The sequence below is a fragment of the Lynx canadensis genome, chromosome D1 (assembly GCF_007474595.2).
Source record: "Lynx canadensis isolate LIC74 chromosome D1, mLynCan4.pri.v2, whole genome shotgun sequence".
Classification (NCBI taxonomy): domain Eukaryota; kingdom Metazoa; phylum Chordata; class Mammalia; order Carnivora; family Felidae; genus Lynx; species Lynx canadensis.
Window position 1 is genome coordinate 31,123,590 of NC_044312.2, and position 25,433 is coordinate 31,149,022.

A 25,433-nucleotide genomic window follows, 5' to 3' on the forward strand; every position below is an offset into this window, starting at 1 on the left:
TTGCATATCACGTGCAGGTAAATATCCGCAGAAACAGCCAATGCCTCTTTGAGACTTGGGGCGCGGCAGACCCCGAGAACCGCCGGGTAGCGCTGGGCTGTAGCCTGTTCTAGGCCCCGTTCCCGCCCACGCTAGCCCGACGGCGCGAGGGGCGGGGCCGAGGGCTTCAGCGAATGAGCGCCTGCGGGCCAGGCGGGCCGCGGTCAGGTAGCCCGGGCGACCGGAGTGCGGCCCCGCCCCCCGCGTCTAGCCTCCCGCGCGCGCGGCTGAGTGCTGGCTGGAATGCTAGCTGCGGTCCCGGTCCCTCCAAGCCGCGCGATGAGCAAGTGGAGCGTCGGGAGAAAGCCCAGCCGCACACTCGGACTCCTGCTGCTGGTGATCTTGAGTTACCTGGTGCTCCGCAGGTGAGAGAGCCCCGCCCGGCACCTGCCTGACTCCAGACATCTCAGCCTTCCACACCCGTAGTTCTCGCCTCCCCTCTCACCTGAGGGAGGCGGCCCCAAGAGTCTGCATCCCGCGAATTCCGAGCCCCCACGGGGAAGGGCTCTCCAGTCTCTTCTTCTTTGGGTCTGGCGTCCCCCTGCATCACTAGGCACTCTGCTCCTTGCCTCGAGATCCAGGCCCCTGGGTCACACTAGGCGCTACCCGCTCAGTCTCCAGGCGTCTGTGTCCTAGAGCTTCCCCACTCTTTCTCTGTGCTTCTGATGCCCGGGCTCTGCTTTCCTCGTGGATGCTCCCAGCTCTCTGGGAAGGACAACAGAACTAGCTTTCAGGTCTCTTTCAAATGTCCCCCATCACTGCTCCGCCCCTAGTCCTCCTTGGGGAACCTGCTTCTGTTTTTCTCCCGGGTCCGTACGTTTCCTACCAATCCTGCTAGAAGGCTTGTCTATTCCGCAGAGGCCGGAGCTCCGGGGCTCCCAGCTATGGTAGATTTTGACTTCCCAGAGCAGTCAGCAGAACGCTGTCCCATGGGTCCTCCAAGATCCTCAGCCCTGGATTTATTTGCCCCACTCTAGGATTGATACAGCTTCTCTCTCCATTTGTCAGTCACCAGCTCACTCCTTCCCAGTCCCCTTTTGCAAAGTGTTGTCTGTGGCAAATGGTTGTGTTTAATCATAGAATAACTTACCCACAGCCTGCATGGGTGCCCTAGCCCAGATTTTTTAACTGTATCTATTTATAGTATTCTATAACCCTGACCATGTCTTTCAGGTAGATGGCTGGCACTTTCCATATTCAAAACCTCCAGTGTTGCTGGGAACACAGACCAGCAGTATCAAATGCTTTGGCACTGAAAGTTAATGTTGAAGCTTAGTCCGGGCAGACAACACCACTTAGCTTTTGCTTCTTCTCTATCCCCTTTGTTAGTTTCTCTGAGTTTCCTCCAGGAGATAGGGAAGTTTTTGATGGAAGTGAATATCTGAATGTATTTTGCTGCCACAAGAACACCTTCAGAAACACTTTCTATTTCCACCTTTTCAAGACTTACATGTCTTCTTTGTTTTACCTGTTCTTGACTTTGGTGTTGGGAAGGATGTCATGATATTGTTTGAGAGAAAGACATGGCACTCTTCTTACTCTGGGGCTCAGAAAATTAAAGAGGCATTTTGTTTCCCCAGTTGTTCCCGAGACTTTTTTTCCATCTCGTCAGTGATCTCTAACCCATTCCTCTTTGAAGACTGGCTCTGGCTCTTGTAGGATGCTCAGCCTTCCTCCTGATGCAAGGCTGATGCAAACCCCAGAAGGATTACTCAAAGCAGAGGCAACAGGAGCCTCTGGCATGCAGCAGGGTATCAGGAGCCCACATCACAGAGAGAAAGGCCAGAGGTGTGCAAGTAGCATGTTGTTTGTCTATTGTTGCAGGTCAAGGATATGGCAGTCCATGCATGGGACCCAGCCAGGTCATTATGAGGAGCAGCTCTGAGGGGCTTGAGTTGGGCCAGATAGTGCACCCTAATAGTCCACAGGAAAAGGTGTGGGAGGGAGGCTGGGTATTTGTTGATGTCTGGCATGAAAGAAGATGAGGTGTCAGGTAGTCGACTGGCTGTGAAGAAGCCTGAGCTTCTCACAGGTGAGTTAACCATGTCCCTACCTGGGTTGGGGTGGCTGCAGCAGGAATCAGTCAGGGGCTTATGGAGGTACCTGGGAATAGCTGTGACTCAAGCCTGAGGAAATAGTTTGAAATGCTTAGTAAAGTCATTGTTATCCTTGTTATTACTTCTTTTATACTAGGTAAGACAGAAGCTCTGACCCAAAGTCAGGGCTGTCTCTTAGGGTCCTTCACAATATGTGTCTTTTGGGCATCTTTTTGATTGTATCACCATCATGGTAATAGGCTTTCTGATCAATTTGTCCTGTCTTGCATGAGCTGGGCACCAAGGATTATCTCTGGAGGCCAGAGGAGAACACACTTTTTGTTGCTTCCTCTTCTTGCCTTGCTCTAGCTTTGACTGGATCATTAACTGAGTTGGAGGTGGGGACCTTTCCCAGCAGTAGCTGGGAATGTGGATGTGGCCAGTGGAATATAGGTCACAAGGGAATTGGCTACTTAGCTGGCAGCTTTGTGGAGCTGAGCTGTTAGGATCAGCCCTTTTCTTGTACCTTAGAAGGCAGGTAGTGGGTGGGGGAAGGGAAGGGGCTGCTGGGATCCACCTTTTGTTTTTTCCCATGAACTTTACCTTATGCTGGTTCATAGTCAGTCATAACTGTTTGATTATATCACATCCAAGAAATAGGAGGACAAAGATGACTTTTGAGGATGACCTCTTTTTTTTTTCCTTAGATTGAACAGTGGTCTCAAATTACCTTTACTGCAGTATAATTGTTAGCAATAAGCTTGCATGTTTAGCTTGCACAGTTTGAAAATTTTATAGATATATAAATAAATATATATATAATTATATATATAATTTTATATATCTATATAGTTATATATATAAATATATATATAATTTATGTATATATAGATCAACATATATATATATATATAATTTTCAAATATGAAAATTCAGAATTTCAAACATGAAAATACCACCACAATTAAGACAGTGAAAATATCCATCAGCCCCAGAGATTTCCTTATGCCCCTTTGCATCTCTCTCCTGCCCCTCTCTGCTTCCGCAGCCCCAGGCACACTGATCTGTTGTTTTCTGGCACCATATATTTGTTTGCATTTTCTAGAGTTTTATAGAAATGCAGTCCTAAAGTATGTACTCTGTTTTTATCTGGTTTCTTTTACTCAGCATATCATTTGGAGATCTTTGGTGCTTATCAATGTGAACCATGTCTGAACCAGCTCCCTCTCCTCTTTCCTACTCCCACTCCATGAATGCAAGAATTCCTGCTTGATGTGATCAAGGCATAGTTCTTACTCATGACTTTTTTCCTTAATATAAATGCATCAGTGAGCAATAATCCAATTAACTCTGCATCTTGTATACCTGATATTTTAGCTGGCAAAAGTTAGGAGAGAGGAAAGTGGCCAGGTAGGCACCCTGCATCATGCCTCTGTAAAGGTAAGTTCATCTCTTTGCCCAGCTCTGCCTCATTTAGTGCTCCTTCACTGACATTACCTGGATTCTAGATCCAAAGTTCTTGAAGGAAAGAAGAGGAGAACCTTATCTCCTTAGAGGAGGTGGATAACTTAGCAACATGACCTGGTCACCTTCTTTCAAACATATTACGGAAAGTGCTGTCTTCCAAGGGTGTGTGGGCAAATTGTGCCTCTCTTCCTGGCCTTCTGTGAGGTCACTGATTTTATGAGCTTTGCCTGTTTTAGGACTTTACCCTGCTTGAGGCCTGAGTCATATTCCCTGGAATGTTTGAACTCTTTGAACACTGTTCCTTTCATCTTCTAGTAGTGAAGTTTTCAGCATGTGGGAAGTGTCTCTTTCAGCAGGTAGTCATTTCTCTGACACAAGTGGGGGAACATGGCTACCTGGGCAGTGGCTCAGTCAGAGAGAGGTAGGATGTCTGAGCCATCCTGTGCTGGGAAGATAGAGTTGGCACTGGGATTCTTACAGTGCTGTACTAGCCAACTGAAGGGACCAGAGTGTCTTGGAGCAAGAACATGGAGATTAAATTTGGGGCAAAAGCTGCACAGCCTGAGCAGCAGAAGTATTGGAAGGTTAGCCAAAGAGTTTTCTGTGCGTTAGGTCAAGGAAGTAGCAAGTGAAATAAAAGTGCTTAATCTTTGATGCAATGACTCAGAGTTCCATTATACTGACTTGAATGCTCTTCTAATGAAGATTCAGCATATGCTGGAGTTTAGGTCAGTATTTTCAGAATATTTAGCACCTGAGAAGGATTCTGGAGGCCAGCCCCCTTTCTCTGGTTCCTCCCCTATAATCTAGCAGAATTCTTTTCGTATAGGGATATTTTCTGCTTCTTCCCCATTCAGGTTTATTTCTTGCTTAAATCTATTGCTCTGGATATTAAAGGCCACACATGTTGTGTGAGATTCTCCTGCAATAGAAGGGCAGGGGTATTTTTAGAGGCTAATGGTAATGAAGCAAATAACTCTTGACTGGGTCTACTGGGTAGACCTTCTTAGGTGATGATCCTCACTGATTTCATGCATCCGTGCACAGCAAGACAGTGGCATTGTTCCTTTCAAGAGCATGCTGCTCTTCCTGCAAAGTTTACTTTGTGAGTAGGTAATCTATAAGGATAAAATATTCAAATAATATAAAGAGGAAAATAAAGCCTCCACTTCTGGTCCTAAGGTACCCCTCTCACCTCTAGCAGAGGTGATTACTAATAATGGTTTCTTCAGGGGAATTACATATACAACAAGACAGCTCTATGTATTATTACCCCATTTGTCCATTAGGGACATAATTTATTCAAACAATTTCCTATTGATGAACATCGATTGTCTCCAATCTTTTAGCTACTGCAAGCAAAGTTGCAACGTAGGTTAACTACACTGGAATTAAAATAAAATAATATAAAGTAAAAACAAATAAGAAAATCCACAAAGTTACAATGAATATCTGTTGGTATATTTCTGTCTCTAGGATTGCTGACCATATAAGATATTCATTTTAAATATCGATAGACATTTAAAATAAGTAAGTAAAAATAAGTTAAAATAAGTAAGTAAAATAGCACATTCTGTTTCTGTTGGATCATTGTGAGGGAGATTCTGACCTCTAAAGTCCGAGGGGAAAATTCTGTTTACTTTGTATGTGCACAGGTTCTTTGTGTCTTTAAGAGCTAGTACATTTCTTGTATATCTATGTAGATAAGTCTCATGCAGTGGCGACTGATTAAAAAAAAAATGTTGAGCATATTTATATTGCCCCTGTGTCATTAAATCATTTTATTCTGATTCCACAAGTACTCTAAGAGGGGAGTCTTGCTATCAGTAGAGTCCTCTGGGTCATCTAACAGAATTTTCACCCCTCTCTAAGTTGAGATATAATATTTTTTTCTATTTATGATGCTATCAGTGGGAAATTTTCCCATAATGAAAAATTTCTGTTACATAACATCAGGACACTTTTTATTGTTAATATGTGGTTGATTACTCCTGAACTGTTTTGTTGCTTCACCTTTGGGTCTCAAGGTTTTGGTCTAGTAGGTGTTTATTCAATACAAACTTCCTACAGCATTTGGAAGATGTTGCCCTCCAAACCAACAGCATGTCCCTGGATCATGTAGGTAGACACTTGGCCTGACTTGCTGGAGTCTGCATGCTAGGCCAGTTCCTGGCTCACCAAGAAGCCTTTTCAGAGGGAAAGACAGAGGTACTAAGATTGTAGCAGTGCCATCGACCTGCAGAATGCTGCAAAATGACCTGCAAAATGAGGTTATACTAGCTTTTGAAATGGAAGGTTCAACCCCTTTGGAAATATTTAATGCTGTTATAGCAAAGCAGGAGCCTAAAGCTTTGGGCACAGGCCAAGGATCACATCCAGGAAGTTGGATCAGTTACAAGGATAGAGTTCCATTTCCCTGGGATTGAAGTTCTTGGGGTTCCAGGATTGATCCGAGAGCCATTATTCTGGATTAGAGGCATTAAAGGCACTGGCCTGGGTCAAAGAGTCGGCAGCTCCTTCCTTAGGCCTTCACGATTCCCCACTGAGGGAGGAGTATATAGCCTTAAGGCTGGTAAGGCCAAAATATCCCCAAGTGCACAGTTGAGGGGAACAGAATGCCCAAGGAAATAGGGCCTCATGGGAGCCTGTAACCACATTAGGATCTTGAGAGTGACAACTAGAAATTTGTATTTTAAATCCAAGTGAGGAGATTTCTATGCATGATGATGTCTTTTGGGCAGTTTAACATAACTGCCATCTAAATAATGGTTTCTAGCATGAACACTTGGATTAATGAAGATATGAGTGTTTCCTTGGTCATCATCTTTAATGTGATGCTTTGGACCCAGATTGAACCTCTTCTCATGGTGGCCCTGATGGGTTCACAGTGCACCTGGAAATTGGATTTGTAAGTTGTCATATCTCAAGTATACATTACATATAGTGCCAAAATAACCAGTCCTTAGGACCAGCGAGGACTTATGTTCTGTGACTTGAAGGACTATTTCTGCAGATTCCTACTTCATCTCCTGAGCTTGTCCATACCCTTGGAGAGCCTCAAATTGTATGGGCATTGCCTGGTCTATGCTGGAGGCCACGATGCTCCAGAAGATGATGATGCTGTCTCTGTCACATCTGGTCGATGGATACTGGTCTGAATCTGGTCAGACTGTGTGGTATGACAGAAAGCTGAAGGAGATGGCTGTGACCCCAGGTGAAGCTTCCCAGTTCTACAATGGCCCCAGTTACTGACCAATATATTTTCAGGATTTACAGGTGATATAGGGATGCCTTCTGGCATGGAAAGAACCATTTCAGACCTGCTTCAATGAGCATACTTCATTCAAGATCATTCAAGTAAGCGACCGGATCTGGCTCTTCTCCTACCCCACCCTGAAGACTCTCTCTGAGATCTGAGAATCAATTCAGGGACCCATTTCACATGAAAGAAATTGTAAGTTTGCCACCTGCTCATCTGCCTTTTCTAATTCAAGCACATTAACTCAGCACTTTTGACCATGCCTGGTGAAGTCTGGCCTATGTAGAGCCTGTGCTGTGTCCCTTGTCCTTATGATCCACTACTGTGATAAAGTATAAGAAGGATTCATCCCTCTACCCCTCCACACTCCCAGTCTCTGCCTGACGGTAACTCCTCACCTGGGAAACTCAGGCCCCAAGTCCTCTGCCTAATGTTTCTGCTATAACCTGTTGCATCTATGGCTCGCACAGCATATATCACCTGCCAAAAGGGATGGAAGTAATCAGAATGTAGAGGTATTGTTACATTGTGTGGGGCCCCGTCAGAAATCTGACATGTGTGCCACTTTCCAGGAACCTCACTGTAGACTGTAAACAGAGTAGGACTCTGAGCAGGGCAAACCTGAGGACAGGTCAGGTCAGTGACCAAGGCCTGCTCTTCAGTTTACTCAAGGACTGAAAATTTATTTATCCTACTATGAAGCTAAGAAACAAAGGCAAACAAAAATTCCAGGAGAAAGTAGAATACGCTCCAGCTAAAAAGAAGGCAGATGCCCTGTATCAAAAAAAAAAAAAAAAAAAAAAAAAAAAGTTTCAACAAGGGACACCTGGTTGGCTCAGTTGGTAGAGCATGGAACTCCTGATCTTGGGGTTTTGAGTCTGAGCCCCATGTTGGGTGCAGGGATTTCTTTAAAAAAAAAAAAAAGAAGAAGAAGCTTTCCACAATCTAAAAAACAAACACACACAGAAAAGCTTTCCACAATCTGAAACAAAAAGTTTCAACATGAATGAGTTGCTCACTGGGAAAAACAACACAAACAAGGGAACAGGATTTCCTAAAGGTTTGGTTTGCTCTGTGGTAACAGGCCTAATTTAGAAGGAAAGTGTCTCCCGACCTCATGTAACCATATAGTTTCCATTGTCCTTATTTTGTTATTACTGAGTTAATTATTCAGGAAGCACTGAGGTTATTATTAACTTATGGTAACAAGTACTAATGATCATTATCAGTATTAATAACCATTTTCACGGTGTTTTCTCGTTTATGAAGCTCTAATATATATCATCTCATTTTTCACAGTGGATTCCTTGGAGAAATACCAAATTTATCATCCTCATTTTCTCAGTGAATTTATCCCTCTTATTAATGTATTAAAAATTCACCTAGTAACCTACCAGAAAGATTTCAGAAAGGAAACAGTTGAATTCTCTAGAATTTGGAGTTACAAGCTAGCTTTTTTTTATTTGCAGTGTTAGTTTCATGCCTCTAAACAAGCACTGAGAGGTAATACTTATTTTAAAAAATCTAGAAAGTGATAGTACATAAAGACACTAGCAAATACAAGCTCTGTCCAGGAAGAGATGGCATATACATATATCAAAGGACAAAATATAGATTAGTGCTTCTCAAACTTTACTGTGGGGTCTGGTCAAAATGCACATTCTGATTCAGGTCTCAGGTAAAGCCTGAGTTTCTGCATTTTTATCAAACTCCAGATGAAGGTACCCTGCAGGTGCAGTGCACACCTGGAGATGTAAATCCAGAAGGAGGGGACAGATTAGGGAGACTCTTACTAGCAGGAAGTATTTTGGAATGAGGGTCACAGAGAGTGCTTCCAGCACCATCACCACCTCTGCACCGAGTGGGTAGAGAGAGGGAGGCTCTCGCATCATTTGGGAGACACAGTCCTAAATAAAAGTTGGGGTCAGTGATGTGAGCTTGGTGAGCTGGAGATTGTTCTTTTGAAGTTCTTGCCAGTGGATAAGGATTGCTGCCTGGTGGCATGACTGCTGAATTGTATTTTCACTGTCTTTAAAAGTAATGAGATTTTGTGCATGCATGTGTGTATTTTTACCACTGGCAAAAATATGTATTATTACCACTGGTCAATGTGTCTCTGTGTTTAAGAAGAGAATCTGTCCATCAGTTCTTCCTCACTCTAGCCTGGGGTGAGCCTGAAGGGTGGAGGACCTAAGGGATGCCTAGAGGTGTCCAGTGGGGAGAGTACATAAAGCCTAGTGAGTAGATGAGGCATGAGGGCAGAGTGTGTTCTTTGGAGCAGATATGAGGAAAACAACTTGTCCTGTGCATGTGGTATGAGAAACTTCAGATGCAGTCAGAACACTCAGGAGCTTATGGTCAAAGGGAAGAGCTAAGGGGAAGAGCCAAAGCAAGGAGATGGCTAGGAGGCCCAGACAGTGGCCACAGAGGGCCTGAGGCCTCCTTTTAGTATATAAGGCCTCATCCTTCAGGGCAGGGTTGGCAGTTTCCTGTAAAGGGCCAGGTAGCAAATGTGTTCAGCTTTGCAGACTACATGGTGTCTTTCACGTCAACATCACTAAGCCCCAAAGCAGCCGCAGACAGTATGTCAACGAATGGGCATGGCAGGGTGCCAATAAAACTACTTATTAACATTGAAATGTGAAGTTAATATAATTTTTTTGTGTTCCCACATCTTGCTCTTTTGATTTTATTTTTCTAACCACTTAATAATGTGGTTCATATCTTGCTGACTACACAAAGACAGGAGGCATAGTGGCTTTGGCCCACACCTGGGGTTTGCTGACTGCTGGTCAAGGGGCTGGGTTGGTTTGACAGGATCCCACTGGACAGACCTTTTGTTGTAAAATTTTAGAAACTGTAATAAGATGACTTGACACAAAATCTTGTGCATAAAACATGGTTAGACAGAAAATTAAATGCTTAAGAATGGAAAGATTGGGATTATTCCCTATTAAGGACATAAAAAAAAAAACCCACACTGAGGCTATTCTAATATACAAAGCATACAAAAATAAACATTTCAAATATCCACAAAACTCCTTTATAGCATGTTTCAGAGTATTTCATTTATATCTGACCTTCAAAGGGTCTTTGTGAACAGTTAGGCATTCACCCATTTTACAGAGGAAGAAACTCATGGCCACAGAGCTAGTGTCACTGACCCAAAGTGATGGTCCTACAAGGGTAGGGCCAGGATCATGTCCAGATCCTCCTTGTGCAAATATTGTTCTTGTTTTCACTTTCCCATACAGGTGGTCCTCTGGAAGAACTATATTCTGAAATAATCACTTACAAGTCACTTGGAACATGGGACTTTTCTGTTTAGAGAAAGGAAAAAGTGATTAGGTTCCCAGGTTATCCACAAATGACTGTTTCAACTATAATATAGCATAACTTCACTCCTGCAGTGGCATCATGAATTCTGGGTCCTGGTGGCTGTGAGAAGTAGGAAGGAGGAGATCAAAATAATTTACTTTGCCCATAGTGGCCATTTACAATATTCCCAAGTGGTCAGTGATGTCTGTGTCTCCTCTGTCTTCTTGGCCTCCTGTTCTCCCTACTCTGGCCATCAGGGTCCCTGATTTGCCCCAGACCCTCCTGTAAAACTTGCCCTAGACCAGTGCTCAGCCTTGCTCCGATCTGTGGAGGAGCTTTTAAAAACTACCAATACCTGTGCCCCACCTCCAGGGTCATTAACTGGTCAGGAGTGGGGCCTGCGCATTCATTGTTTTAAGTTTCCCAGGTGATTTAGATATGGGACCAGCTTTGAGAGCCACTGTGGCTAAACCCAAACCTCTCTTTTTGTGCTGTAGCTGACTTCAGCAAAGTGCTAGGAAGGCTTCTGCTGAAGTGGTTTCACACTGTTTTGGTCTCATACGTCCTACATCCATTTGGTTGCTAAGCCTGGTAAACTGAACTGGTCAATATATTTGTCCTCCCAGCTCTGATCACAACTGCCCAAGGACAGACTGTTGTTTCTGGTCTAGAGCAATACTTCTCAATCTGTCTGTGGTGAAGAATCATTTTTCCTTCTGTAAAAAATTTTTTTTCTAGTCTGTTACTTGATAAAACACATTCAAAAATTATTACTAGAAAAAGGAAATGAAAAGATATACAAAGTCCCTGCCCCAGCTTTTATGATGAGCTTCAACAGACATAAAATTACCTTCATTACGGTAAAGGTACCTCAATTTCTGTACCAATCCCAGACTGTAGCAAGCAGTTGTGAGCAGTGAGTGCCAGTGCCAGGCATACACTGTTGAGGGACTCCAGGCTGGGATACTGCTCATACAGTCTTCTCACCAGTCTGCTTGCTATTCTTGGAGTACATCTGCGTTCACTTTTTAATACTTTTGCCCCTAGTTTCCTCTGTTTTCTTATATTCTCTGCCTTCAAGACCTGTGAAATAGTTACCGTCTAAACAAAGCCTTCTGACTCCTCCTGGATGATTTAGATAATTTCTTCATTCAACAATTAGCTATATATATATTTCAGCTACTGCCCTCTGCCACTGCTAGGCCAGGTTACCCTAACGTGTGGGGCCCAGTGCGTAATGAAAATATGGGGCCCTTGTTTAAAAAGTATTAAGAATTTCAGGATGAAGGTAGTGTGTCTGAAACTATGTGTACAGTGTGTGCTTTGATACATTTATATGTTGTAATATGATTGCCACTGTAGCAGTATTTATCACATGACATAATTATAGTACAATATTATCTATATTCATTGCACTGTGGATTAGATCTCTGTGGCTTATTTAACTACTTGTTGCAAGGGAGCCTTCTCAGCTTGGGACCCTGTGTGGACTGCATGCCTTACATGCCCTGGAGGGCCAGCCCTGGCCTTATCTTTGCGCTTGGCTTATAGCAGCCGATAATTTGTAATTATCTGAGTGTGCAGTGATGTGGAGAACACTGTACATGTCAGAAGCATCTGGTTTGGAGGAACTTTGGTAGGACGGGAGCTAACTTCCTGAGGAGTGTGTGCAATTGAATTTTTCCCATTAATAGCAGGGCTCCAGCTGCTTTACAGTTTAGGGTATGTAACTTTATATTCAGAGCTGAAGCACTTGGCATTGTAGGTGGAGTAGAAGCTGGCTGGCATGTAGGAAAAGGACCCAGCAGGAATACAGGGCTGTGGAAGAAATGGAGAGAGAGCAGGAGGGATGGCTCATCCAATAAGCATGTTGGCAGAGTCAATGATGGTGTGTGCGACATGCATGTGTTCTCTGCCCCCATGACCTGCACCATTGGTCCCTGTGGCTGGCCAGAGCTCTGTGAAAGAGCTGCCTATTTGAAGTGCACAGAGAATGGCTGAATCCAGAATCAAGACTGAAGATCTCAGCCCATTTTGGTTCATGCATCTCTGTTTCTTCTAAGTGATGACAGTCCCCAGTGTGTATCAGTATCGATTGAATGAAGCAATTTGGGCCTTAAGCAGTGGCACAGTTTTAGCCAGTGTTACAAAAGGAATGGAAAGACCAGCAGCAGTTTAGGGAGCTCTTTTATGCAGAAGAGCCCTGCAGGGCAATATGCCTTCTAGTGGCAGGAACTGTAATGAAAAGTGGGCATAGAAGAGGCACCAATGGAAATTTGCTTTTGCCCCAGACTCACTCACTCACTCACTCACTCACGCTGTTGTTTTCTGTCTCCAACTCTCATATATATATATATATATATATATATATATATATATATACACACACACACATATGTATACACATGTGTACACATATATGTGTACACATATGTATACATATGTGTATATATAAATTTGTGTATATATATGTATATGTATATATATATGTATATATATATAAATGTGTGTGTGTGTATATATGTGTATATATGTGCATATATATATATCTCCAATTTCCCCTCTCCTCCACCCCCCATCGACCCTCAGTTTGTTCTCATTATTCAAGAGTCTCTTATGGTTTGCCTCCTTCCCTCTGTGTAATGTATTTTTTATCCCTTCCCCTCCCCCATAGTCCTCTATTAAGTTTCTCAGGATCCACATAAGAGTGAAAACATATGGTATCTTCCTCTGTATGACTTATTTCACTTAGTATAATACTCTCCAGTTCCATCCACGTTGCTACAAATGGCCAGATTTCATTCTTTCTCATTGCCAAGTAGTATTCCATTGTGTATATAAACCACAATTACTTTATCCATTTGTCAGTTGATGGACATTTAGGCTCTTTCCATAATTTGGCTATTGTTGAAAGTGCTGCTATAAACATTTCGGTGCAAATGCCCCTATGCATCAGCACTCCTGTATCTGTTGGGAAATTCCTAGCAGTGCTATTGCTGGGTCATAGGGTAGATCTATTTTTAATTTTTTCAGGAACCTCCACACTGTTTTCCACAGCGGTTGCACCAGTTTGCATTCCCACCAACAGTGCAAGAGGGTTCCCATTTCTCCACATCCTCTCCAGCATCTATAGTCCCCTGATTTGTTCATTTTAGCCACTCTGACTGGCATGAGGTGGTATCTCAGTGTGGTTTTGATTTGTCTTTCCCTGATGAGGAGTGACGTTGAACATCTCTTCATGTGCCTGTTGGCCATCTGGATGTCTTTAGAAAAGTGTCTATTCATGTCTTCTGCCCATTTCTTCACTGGATTATTTGTTTTTCGGGTGTGGAGTTTGGTGAGTTCTTTATAGATTTTGGATACCAGCCTTTTATCCGATATGTCATTTGCAAATATCTTTTCTCATTCCGTTGGTTGCAAATATCTTTTCCCATTCCGTTGGTTGCAAATATCTTTTCCCATTCCGTTAGTTTTGTTGATTGTTTCCTTTGCAGTGCAGAAGCTTTTTATCTTCATGAGGTCCCAAAAGTTCATTGTTGCTTTTAATTCCCTTGCCTTTGGAGATGTGTCAAGTAAGAAATTCCTGTGGCTGAGGTCAGAGAGGTTTCTTCCTGCTTTCTTTTCTACGTTTTTGATTGTTTCCTGTTTCACATTCAGGTCCTTCATCCATTTTGAGTTTACATTTGTGAATGTGTAAGAAAGTGGTCTAGTTTCATTCTTCTGCATGTTGCTGTCCAGCTCTCACAAAACCATTTGTTAAAGAGACTGTCTTTTTTCCATTGGATATTCTTTCCTGCTTTGTCAAAGATTAGTTGTCCATACATTTGTGGGTCCAATTGTGGAGTCTCTATTCAATTCTGTTGGTCTGTGTGTCTGTTTTTGTGCCAATACCATGCTGTCTTGATGATTACAGCTTTGTAGTAGAGGCTAAAGTCTGGGATTGGGATGCCTCCTGCTTTGGTCTTCTCCTTCAAAATTACTTTGGCTATTTGGGGCCTTTTGTGGTTCGATATGAATTTTAGGATTGCTTGTTCTAGCTTCGAGAATAATGCTGGTGCAATTTTGATTGGGATTGCATTGAATGTGTAGATAGCTTTGGGTAGTATTGACATTTTAACAATATTTATTCTTCCAATCCATGAGCATGGAATGCTTTTCCATTTCTTTGTATCTTCTTCAATTTCCTTCATAAGCTTTCTATAGTTTTCAGCATGCAGATCATTTACATATTTGGTTAGATTTATTCCTAGGTATTTTATGCTTTTAGTGCAATTGTGAATGGGATCAGTTTCTTTATTTGTCTTTCTGTTGCTTCATTGTTAGTGTATAAGAATGCAACTGATTTCTGTACATTAATTTTGTATCCTGCGACTTTGTTGAAGTCATGTATCAGTTCTAGCAGACTTTTGGTGGAGTCTGTCAGGTTTTCCATGTAGAGTATCATGTCATCTGAAAAAAGTGAAAGCTTGACGTCATATTTGCCAATTTTGATGTCTTTGATTTCCTTTTGTTGTCTGATTGCTAATGCTAGAACTTCCAACACTATGTTAAATAACAGCGGTGAGAGTGGACATCCCTGTCGTGTTCTTGATTTCAGGGCGAAAGCTCTCAGTGTATCCCCGTTGAGGATGATACTAGCTGTGGGCTTTTCATAAATGGCTTTTATGATGTTTAAGTATGTTCCTTCCATCCCGACTCTCTCGAGGGTCTTTATTAAGAAAGGATGATGAATTTTGTCAAATGCTTTTTCTGCATTGATTGACAGGATGATATGGTTCTTGTCTCTTCTTTTATTAATGTGATATATCACATTGATTGATTTGCAAATATTGAACCAGCCCTGCAGTCCAGGAATGAATCCCACTTGATCATGGTGAATCATTCTTTTTATATGCCATTGAATTTGATTTGCTAGTATCTTATTGAGAAATTTTGCATCCATATTCATCAGGTATATTGGCCTGTAGTTGTCTTTTTTTGTCTGGTTTGGGAATCAGAGTAATGCTGGCTTCAGAGAATGAGTCTGGAAGTTTTCCTTCCCTTTCTGTTTTTTGGAACAGCTTGAGAAGGATAGGTATTATCTCTGCTTTAAATGTCTGGTAGAATTCCCCACGATGCCATCTGGTCCTGGACTCTTATTTGTTGGGAGATTTTGGATAACTGATTCAATTTCTTCGCTGGTTATGGGTCTGTTCAAGTTTTCAATTTCTTCCTGTTTGAGTTTTGGAAGTGTGTGGGTGCTTAGGAATTTTTCCATTTCTTCCATGTTGTCCAGTTTGTTGGCATATAATTTTTCTTAGTATTCCCTGATAATTGCTTGTATTTCTGAGGGATTGGTTGTAATAATTCCATTTTCATTCATGATTTTACCTATTTGGGTTCTCTCCCTTTTCTTTTTGAGAAGCCTAGCTAGAGGTTTATCAATTTTGTTTATTTTCTCAAAAAACCAACTCTTGGTTTCATTGATCTGCCTACTGTTTTTTCAGGTTCTATATTATTTATTTCTGCTATGATCTTTATTATTTCTCTTCTTCTGCTGGGTTTGGGGTGTATTTGCTGTTCTGTTTCTAGTTACTTTAGGTGTGCTGTTAGATTTTATATTGGGGATTTTTCTTATTTCTTGAGATAGGCCTGGATTACAATGTATTTTCCTCTCAGGACTGCCTTCGCTGCATCCCAAAATATTTGGATTGTTGTATTTTCATTTTCATTTTCATTTGTTTCCATATATTTTCTAATTTCTCTAATTACCTGATTGACACATTCATTCTTCAGTAGGATGTTTTTTAACCTCCATGCATTTGGAGGTTTTCCAGACTTTTTCCTGTGGTTGATTTCAAGTTTCATAGCATTGTGGTCTCAAAGTGTGCATGGTATGGTCTCGATTTGTTTATACTTATTAAGGGCTGTTTTGTGACCCAGTATGTGATCTATCTTTGATATGTTCCATGTGTACTCGAGAAGAAAGTATATTCTGTTGCTTTGGGATGCAGAGTTCTAAATATATCTGTCAAGTCCATCTGATCCAATGTATCATTCAGGGTCCTTGTTTGTTTATTGATTCTCTGTCTAGATGATCTGTCCATTGATACAAGTGGAGTATTAAAGTGTCTTGCAATTACCACATTCTTATCAATAAGGTTGCTTATGTTTGTGATTAATTGTTTTATATATTTGGGGGCTCCCGTATTCTGTGCATAGACATTTATAATAGTTAGCTCTTCCTGATGGATAGACCCTGTAATTATTAAATAATGCCCTTCTTCATATGTTGTTACAGCCTTTAATTTAAAGTCTAATTTGTCTGATACAAGTATGTTTACTCCAGCTTTCTTTTGACTTCCAGTAGCATGATAGATAGGTCTCTGTCCCCTCACTTTCAATCTGAAGGTGTCCTCAGGTCTAAAATGAGTCTCCTGTAGACAGCAAATAGAGGGGTCTTGTTTTTTTTGTTTGTTTGTTTTGTTTTTATCCATTCTCATACCCTGTGTCTTTTGGTTGGAGGATTTAGTCCATTTACATTCAGTTTTATTACTGAAAGATACGGGTTTAGAGTCATTGTGATGTCTGTAGGTTTCATGCTTGTAGTGGTGTCTCTGGTACTTTGTGGTCCTTGCAACATTTCACTCAGAATCCCCCTTAGGATCTCTTGTAGGGCTGGTTTAGTGGTGATGAATTCCTTCAGTTTTTGTTTGCGAAAACCTTTATCTCTCCTTGTATTCTGAATCACAGACTTTCTGGGTAAAGGATTATTGGCTGCATATTTTTTCCGTTCATCACATTGAAGTTTTCCTGCCATTCCTTTCTGGCCTGCCAAGTTTCAGTAGATTGGTCTGCTACTACTCTTATGTGTCTACCATTGTATATTGAGGCCCATTTATCCATAGCTGCTTTCAGAAATCTCTCTTTATCCTTGTATTTTGCCGGTTTTACTATGATATATCATGCAGAAGATCGATTCAAGTTATGTCTGAAGGGAGTTCTCTGTGCCTCTTGGATTTCAATGCCTGTTTCCTTCCCCAGATTGGGGAAGTTCTCAGGTATGATTTGTTCAAGTACACCTTTAGCCCATTTTTCTCTCTTCTTCTTCTTCTGGAATTCCTATGATATGGATATTGTTCTATTTGATTGCATCACTTAGTTCTCTAATTCTCCCCTCATACTCCTGGATTTTTTTGTCTCTCTTTTTCTCAGGTTGCTGTTTTTCCAAAATTTCATCTTCTAATTCACCTATTCTCCCCTCTGCCTCTTCAATCCGCACTGTGGCTGCCTCCATTTTATTTTGCTCCTCATTTGTAGCATTTTTAATTCATCATCACTATTTTTTAGTCCCTTGATCTCTGCAGCAATAGATTCTCTGCTGTCCTCTGTTTTTTTCAAGACCAGGAATTAATTTTATGACTATTATTCTAAATTCTTGTTCAGTTATACTGCTTAAATCGGTTTTGATCAATTTGTTAGCTGTTGCCACTTCTTGGAATTTCATTTGAGGAGAATTATTCTGTTTTGTCATTTTGGCTAGTTTTTTGTCCCTTATGCATTTTAAATGCTTGTTGTGTGCTCTGCACCTGCAAGCACTGCTATATGAAAGGAGGGTTATACAGTGTCCAGGGCCTGGCCCTTCAGGAGGTGTTTTTTCAGAGATGGTTACTTGCTCTCTGTTGTGTTTGGTTTTTTTATTACCCTACTCTTAGTGATATTTTGGATCCTCCTCCAGGTGTGCTTTGATTTGTTCCTTGGAGTAGCCCTGTAAAGGAAAACAAATAGACAAACAGGAGACAAAAACACACAAACACACAAACAAATAACACAAACAAACAAAAACAAAAACCTAAAGACTAAAAACAGAAAACCCCAAAACACTGACTAAAGTAAAGAAGAGGGTGGAGGCAGTGCTAATGGAAGAGAACATACAAGGAGAGAAATGACAGGAGGAGTGGCGGTGGGGAGCGTGGGGGCAGGGGGGAGGAGAAAAGATAAACATTGATTAGACAGAGAGGTAAAAGGCTTAATCCAGATGGAGAGAAAGGAAAATAAAGAAGGAGGCAGGGAAAAGGAAACAGATAAAGTTACCCAGACAGAGAAACTATATTGCTTGATTATTCCAGAGAGAGAGAAAGGAGTGTAAATAAGGAGGTGTAGAACATGTATCAAGACAATGGATTAAATATGTCTGTTTAGACAGACAATAACCAGAGTGACCAGCCTAGGGCATGGAAGAGATAAGGAGGAGAAATGGGGGGGGGGGGAATGGAGAATATATCTATATATCCAGAATTGACCTAGAGTTAATCTAGGCAATGCTGTGTCGCTTGTTGGGAGTAGCTGTCTGCAGGGTCTGTGCTGCTGTGGTGGATACGCAGTTACCCAGCACAAAGGGGCATGGTTTGGCATAATCTGGACCCACCTCCACTCTGGGCCCCAGTACTGATCCCTGAGGCCCCACCTTGGTGGTGGTGGTTTGTGGAATGGTGATCCCCCAGTCTCTTCTCCACGGAGCTGGACCCGATGGACTCTGTTTGTGTCGTCCTTATTGTGCCGAGGGCACAGGTGGGGAGGTCCTTCTCGCTCCACCAACTCCCGTGACCCTGTGCTTGACTAGGATTCAAAGTCCCGCTCTGTGCACTCTGGCACTGGGGAAGCGCCTCTCAGTGTGATGGATATGTGGTCCTGGCTGGCTTTGTCTGTGCCCCTGCACTTCAGGGAGGACAGCCTTCTCTTACTGGGGACCAAGAGCCACCACCTTCGCCACGAGCCCCCAGGGGGTGGCAGACACAGGCAGGCTTTGTCTTTTCCCACAGCACTCCAGAGAGATGGCAGCCTTTTCCTCCTGCAGACTGCACCCTTGGCCCAGCCACTGTGCCCAGGAGTGGCGGACACAGGCAGATTCTGTACTATCACATAGCCCTCCAGGGAGGGAACCACTTCCTCCAACTGAGGACTGAGCCCCTGACCTACCACCACACCCAGGCTCCCCTCCTCTCCAGGTGCACCAACAGGGAGCCAGCTCCAGTCCAAAGAAAGCCCTGCAGTTAGAGATCGGATCCCTCTCAGTCTCAGTCCCTGGTCTTTCTCCTGTCCAGATACGGTCCTGCACTTCCCTAGCCGCTCTTTCTTTTCCTTTTGTCTCTCCGTTGAAGGGAGTGCCTCCGCTCCGTGCCCATGTGGCTGTTTTTTATCTCCCCAGTTTGCAGTTACCCACCTATCTTCTTTCCAGCTTCCCCATTTTCTTCCTAGTAGATTCAGTCTCTTTTCCTCCCAGGCTCTGGTGTTCAAAGTCCTTTGGCTTCTGCACTTCTTTGTTTGAGAGTGGCAGGAAGTATGGATCCCCCTACTTCTCTGCTATGTTGGCCTAGCTGAGGTTCTTTCTCTCCAACTCTCTTGAATGTCCTGGCTCCTCCAGCGTCTCTTGCTGGGTTTCTCTCATGGCCTTTGGAGACTGGGGAGAAAAGAGAGGGAGGGAATTCTAGTCATGGGGATCAATTTGAGTGGGCTCCGCTTGGTCGAGTTGCTTTTCCAGGGACTAACACTTTCCAACAGCCCTCCCAGGTGGGGCTCTCTGTTGTGCTAGATCATCACTTCAACTTGATCTTTAGATAATAATTAAGACTTGGAAATTTGGTCAATGAATAAATGCTGTTTCTAACCCAGATACCTCCTTCCAGGTATTTGCACCTCAAGCCGGGCAGCTGTGACCACAATGTGGCTCAGAGGTACTATTTGAAGTAGCTGCTCCTTTGATGTTTAGTCAAATGGCCTAGAAGAGCTGGCCATTGTAGGAATCTGCGTGCCACACCTGCCCTGGGCACCCTGCGCCCCCTGATAATATCCATTCCGTGCCGTGTGCCCCCACCTCGCCCTCTATCCCCATAGCAAAGTCTCCATGTTGACCATTGTGTTTGTCTTGTTCCTGACTATAGTCTCAGCTTCCTCTTCCCCTACAGTGGGGTGCATATGAGTGTGCTGAAGAAAGATGCCTTTCAAAGTTTGGCTAAGTCGGAGGGTGGGGAGCCTTTTCTGAAGGCCTCAGAAGCAGGCCTGCGGAGAAGAACCCTGTCTCCTAACACTCCGTGCTGCTCATTGCTGAAGATAAGCCAGCCTTGCCAGCTGCCTTTTCTCTTTGCAGGTTGGACTGGTATAATCTGGTCCCTGCATGGCTGAGACACCGGCAATCAGGGCTGCAGGCCAACGGCCAACACTTCATGCTGGAGGACTCCACCTTCTGGATCTTTGGGGGCTCTGTGCACTATTTCCGGGTGCCCAAGGAATACTGGAAGGACCGCTTGCTGAAGATGAAAGCCTGTGGCTTAAATACCCTCACCACGTGAGTGCTGCCACCACCCCCCCCCACCCCCCCGGAGCTTTGGCATCTGTGGCATCTGTGTCCTGGGCTTCTTCTAGGCAGCCTAGCCTGTAGGTCTCCATCGTGTCAGGATGGGGGAACGCTGCCAGATCCTGGACCTGAGCAGTCCCTGAAGAGAATCTTTGTGCTAAGCTTTGTGAGGAAAAATATAGGAGGATCAGGTCACCCACGCTCCTGCTTAGGTTTGCCAGCTATGACACCTTCCTTTTCCTCATCTGCACAGCACTCCCCACTAGTGCAGATGAGGAGACAGGATGGACGTAAGGTTTAGAGGCATAGAAAGAACAATGGTGTATACACGAAGGAATATAGTGAAGGAGGGGAGTGTAGGGGTGGAGGTGATTAAATTATCATATATATATATATATGTATATTTTATTTTATTTTTTTTTATTTTTTTTAACGTTTATTTATTTTTGAGACAGAGAGAGACAGAGCATGAACGGGAGAGGGGCAGAGAGAGAGGGAGACACAGAATCGGAAGCAGGCTCCAGGCTCTGAGCCATCAGCCCAGAGCCCGACGCGAGGCTCGAACTCACGGACCGTGAGATCGTGACCTGGCTGAAGTCGGACGCTCAACCGACTGCGCCACCCAGGCGCCCCGATATATATGTATATTTTAAACAAGCACTCCACCCCCCAATTTATTTAGCAAATGAGTGTGATCTTTTTCAAAATAGCTTCCTAAGGAAGTTCTCATCACCTTTCAGCATTCCTGTTTAGAATTATCTTCAGAGCACTATGGCTTCCAGTCTAGCACTGACCACAATGACAGGCACATGATAGGCACTCAGTACAATGTTGAATATGTGAATCAGTTAAAAATGTACTCAGTTGTGAAGAATCTTATCATTCTGTGGATTTATTTTTCAAAACTGCCAAAAGATAGTTGGATCCAAGTCTATGAAATAAAATGGGTTATATCAGGCTGGGCTATTCTATTTTCAGGAAAAAATATGTAATTACAGATCAAGGATGTGGATTTTCTTGGGTGGTTTGTTGAAGCAGCTCTGAAGATAATTTCTAAAAAGAATTACAGGAATGTTCTGGGCTATAACAGCACAGTTGAAACACATGTATATAATTTTCCAGAAGGATTACTTAAAAGGATCCATTTATTTGTGTATGTAAGTTCTGATCCTGAGGGTACATTCACACATCATAGGACTCCTGAAGCTGGTGGGAATATTGTAGGCTAAGCATCTTGCATTATAAAATCTGAGTAATGTGTATTTCCTTAAATGTGGAGCTCCTGAGTCTCAATTGGAAGGGGCTCCACTGGAAGTCAGGGGTGGGTGGGAGTCCAGGAGAGGAGCAGCTGTGTTACTATCATACATCCCTTGAGTTGGGCCCCTTGAAGAACTTACTTTATTTCCTTATCTTCTCTTTAGAAGATAAGGAAAGAGTTATTTGAAATTCTGGTTGCTTCAGTAAAAACAGGACTGATCAGAGGTTTCCTCTTACCTTACTTTTAACTTACTCTCTTAGAAAGTTACCTTTTCTCCACCAGCTGATAAAGAGAGAACAGGAGACATGGGGAGGGAAGGAGGAACGTGGGGGAGTGCATGCTCAAGCTGATCTGTGCTCACATCTTATGCTTCACCCAAATCTTACTGGCCTTCTCTCCCTTCTCCTAAGGAGATGAGTTGTTAGCCACCCAGGGACTGGCCCTGGATACTCTAAGGTCCCTAGATCTCCTCAGTTAGTTCTTAGTTCCAGTCCTGATACCATTAAAACAACGTGCCTAAGAAATACATCTTCGACCATCATAATGGGTTTTAGGGATAAAGAAGGTAATCTGGAAGATGAAGTAGAATAAATGAAAAGCTCATTCCTGTAATTATCTTCTATTATAGCTATGTTCCATGGAATCTCCACGAGCCAGAAAGAGGCAAATTTGACTTCTCTGGGAACCTGGACCTGGAGTAAGTGCTGTCACTGCTTCTGTGGCATGGCCTAAGGCTGGGAGGCAAAGAGGTGGCCCCTTGGGTTGGTCAGGAATCAAAGAGCCATCTCCATTCTGCATTGAGAACCGGAGACAGCCTGGAGTCTGGAACCTTGTTCTCAGGACCCAAATGCTCTCCAGACATGAACCTGTTACTCTCAGGGTCTGAGTTTGCCTCCTCTGAGCTCAGACCTTTTCATTGAAGCTCAGAGGTATCAATCTTCAGTGTCTGCCCTGTTCTGTAGTGTGGTCCAGCACCTGGGCTGGGACAGGGCTTACCCATGTAGGGTAGCAAGACTGTTGGGGTCAGGTTCACTGTTAGGAACACCCCCCACCCCCCACCCCCCCACACACACCGTATCTTGTCTGATGTCCTTGGTCCTCATGCCCCCAGTAGAACTATGCAGAAGGTACTGGGCTGGGGGCAGGGGAGAACCCAGCTCACAGGGCGTCTGAAAGCAGGGAGGGGAGGAGCCAGGTAGATCCACCACCTTGTGATGTGTGCCAGGCTCATCCCCACCCTCCCCCCCCCCCCGCCCCGATGTCTTGAGAGCTGCTGACACTGACCTCCCTAGGGCCTTTGTGCTGATGGCTGAAGAGATTGGGTTGTGGGTGATTCTGCGTCCAGGCCCCTACATCTGCAGTGAGATCGACCTCGGGGGCTTGCCCAGGTGAGCGGGGCTGTGAGGGGCTGTGGCTTGAGCTGTCCTGTGTGCTTGTGCAAAATGCTAATCACAAAGGTAGGTTTAATTTTGCTATTGAAGTATATTTTTCATTTTCTACTGAAACACCATTCCAGAATAAGTGGGACCTAAAGGGAGCCATTTTAAATGATGTTACTTTATCTTAATAAAGTATTAGAGAAACAAATTATTGTTTTTGTTTTATGTTTTATCTTAAAATTTAAGGCTTTAATGAGTTATGTTAGAATGTGTAGTCTCCACTGAGGTCAGTAGAGTGCTCTGTGGCTGGAGTAGAAATCTGGGCAGTAATCACCTGGTACCACATTCATTCCTTGTCCTCATCATTGTGATTAATTTTCAGCAAAAAGACTTCGTTGTTAATAGGGGTAATCTCTCCCATCCTCACAGTGTTCCAAATGGTTAGATCAACTCTCTCCTATACCATGCCACCCCAAGAGGGAAGAAGGCTGGTCCTGTTTGCCTCGTGGTCTCCTTTGGGAATGGCCTCTCCCTGTAACACAGCTACTAGCCCAGGCTTTGTTTTCTCTCTTTTCTCCAGTTCCACCCAGCCCTTCCCTAGGGATCCCAGGCAGGCTCTGTCTCCATCTCCTTTGCTCTCCAGGATGACTTCTCTGTCTCTGTGCTGTTCAGCTTGGCAAGAGTGCCCTTGACAAGGCCATGCACACAGCCAGAGTGCCCTCCCCCTGCACCTAGGGATTAGAAATCTGTGTGTCAGTGATGTCCTCAGGCCCAGCCAGAGCTGCCAGGAGGACAGGATTTAAGTGTTAGCTCAGAACAGCAGGAGCTCCAGCACTCAGCCCTTCTCCTGGGCAGCATTGTCCACTCAGGTCCTGGCATCGAGGATGGGCATGTGGGCACACCCCAGGGAGGCCCAAACAGGCAAAGACCCAGTGGTGATGAGAAGCTAGACCTGGTTTAGGTGAGATGGAGGGTAGAGGTGTCAGTCTAAAGGAAGCTGCTCTCTCCTCCTGCATTTTTACCTAACATCAATTGATAATTTTCTGACCTTGTTCAGGACTTCCAACTTAGGATGTGAAGCATTAGACCCTTTTTAAGAAAATATAAGTGTTTTACTTAGAATTTCAAGTGAGAAGGAAGAGTTCCTAACTCTGGAACAAATGATCTGGGTTCACCTGGGAAATGTGATCACAAGGGACAGGCTGTGGGAAGAACTAATCTTGCTCTGCAGCTCCTCCTCTGAACTAAGCTCTGAAGAGCTGTGGAGGCTGATGTTAATGAGTCACAGTGGAGAGCAGCAGATGGATGGATGGACAGGAATGAGAAGTGGATTAGCCTCTCATGACCTCCATGTCAGGCTTAGTTTTCTGGGAGACACCAGAAAGTTGCATCTGGTCCCAGTGATTCTTTAACCCTTTTGGCTTTACCCCTTTGTAATGAGATTTTAGAGTAAATGCTTCCATGCTGGGCCTTGAATTCAGTGAGAAGCTTTTCTCACTCTGACTGGCAGCCGGACCGTAGCCATAAAGCTGGAAATAAAATCCCTAGCAGTGCTGGTGTCTTTTGGTAGGGAAACAAGTGCAGAGTGCAGGTCTTGAGTTCTGGCAGTGTTTGCCCCTGAATCTGTTTGCACAATCTCCTGCCTTCCTGGCTAAGTGGAGGTGGTGGGGTGGGAATTGTCTTGCTTACCCCCAGCACTCTGAAGCCACTGCTTTTCTCCCCACCATCTCCTGCCAAGAGAAACCCACAAACAGTGCAACTAATTCCCATCCCCCTTTTATTCAAGCTGGTTACTCCAAGACTCTGGCATGAGGCTGAGAACAACTTACAAGGGCTTCACCGAAGCAGTGGACCTTTATTTTGATCACCTGATGTCCAGGGTGGTGCCACTCCAGGTAAAAGCAAGGAGACTCTTCTTGGAAGTTCAGCTATTTTCCTACTGGAAGTAAACAGTCCTAGGTTAGCTCTCAGACAAAGGGCTCCCAGTTCCTTTCAATACAGAACACATTCTTCCCCACTGCCTGAGATCTATAATTGGAGGGGTTTGTAATAGTTGTCTTTTAAAAGATGTATTTCAATATTGTTTTAGGTGGTTCAGTGCTGAAGAGATAGGCACAAAGGCTTACATTATTCCACACAATGTCCGATGTGATGTCTTATTCTGAAAAACCCACTGATTGGCATCCCAATAGTGGCTCAGTTCTTTGTGAAAAAGAGCATAAATGGATAGGCCCTTACCTGTAATACACGGGACTTTTTGTAGTTATAAAATTACAATTGATGACTTTTCAAGGTACATCTTTCTACTATCAAAAAGGTGCTGTATGGTGCATATTTCATTCAA

At 43.5% G+C, this 25,433-nt stretch overlaps 1 protein-coding gene across 2 annotated transcripts in view; it reads left to right on the top strand.

The window, feature by feature from the left end:
- The first annotated feature begins 262 nt into the window (after positions 1 to 262).
- The window catches only part of LOC115525661 (beta-galactosidase-1-like protein 2), a 55,376-nt gene continuing 30,205 nt past the window's right edge, over positions 263 to 25,433 (top strand). For both annotated transcript variants that reach the window (XM_030332948.1, XM_030332950.1), the window contains exons 1-5: positions 263 to 404; positions 20,246 to 20,443; positions 22,339 to 22,407; positions 23,003 to 23,098; positions 24,876 to 24,984. In XM_030332948.1, coding sequence (XP_030188808.1) covers positions 283 to 404; positions 20,246 to 20,443; positions 22,339 to 22,407; positions 23,003 to 23,098; positions 24,876 to 24,984 — 594 coding nt within the window. In that variant the 5' untranslated portion in view covers positions 263 to 282. The remainder of the gene's footprint in view (positions 405 to 20,245; positions 20,444 to 22,338; positions 22,408 to 23,002; positions 23,099 to 24,875; positions 24,985 to 25,433) is intronic.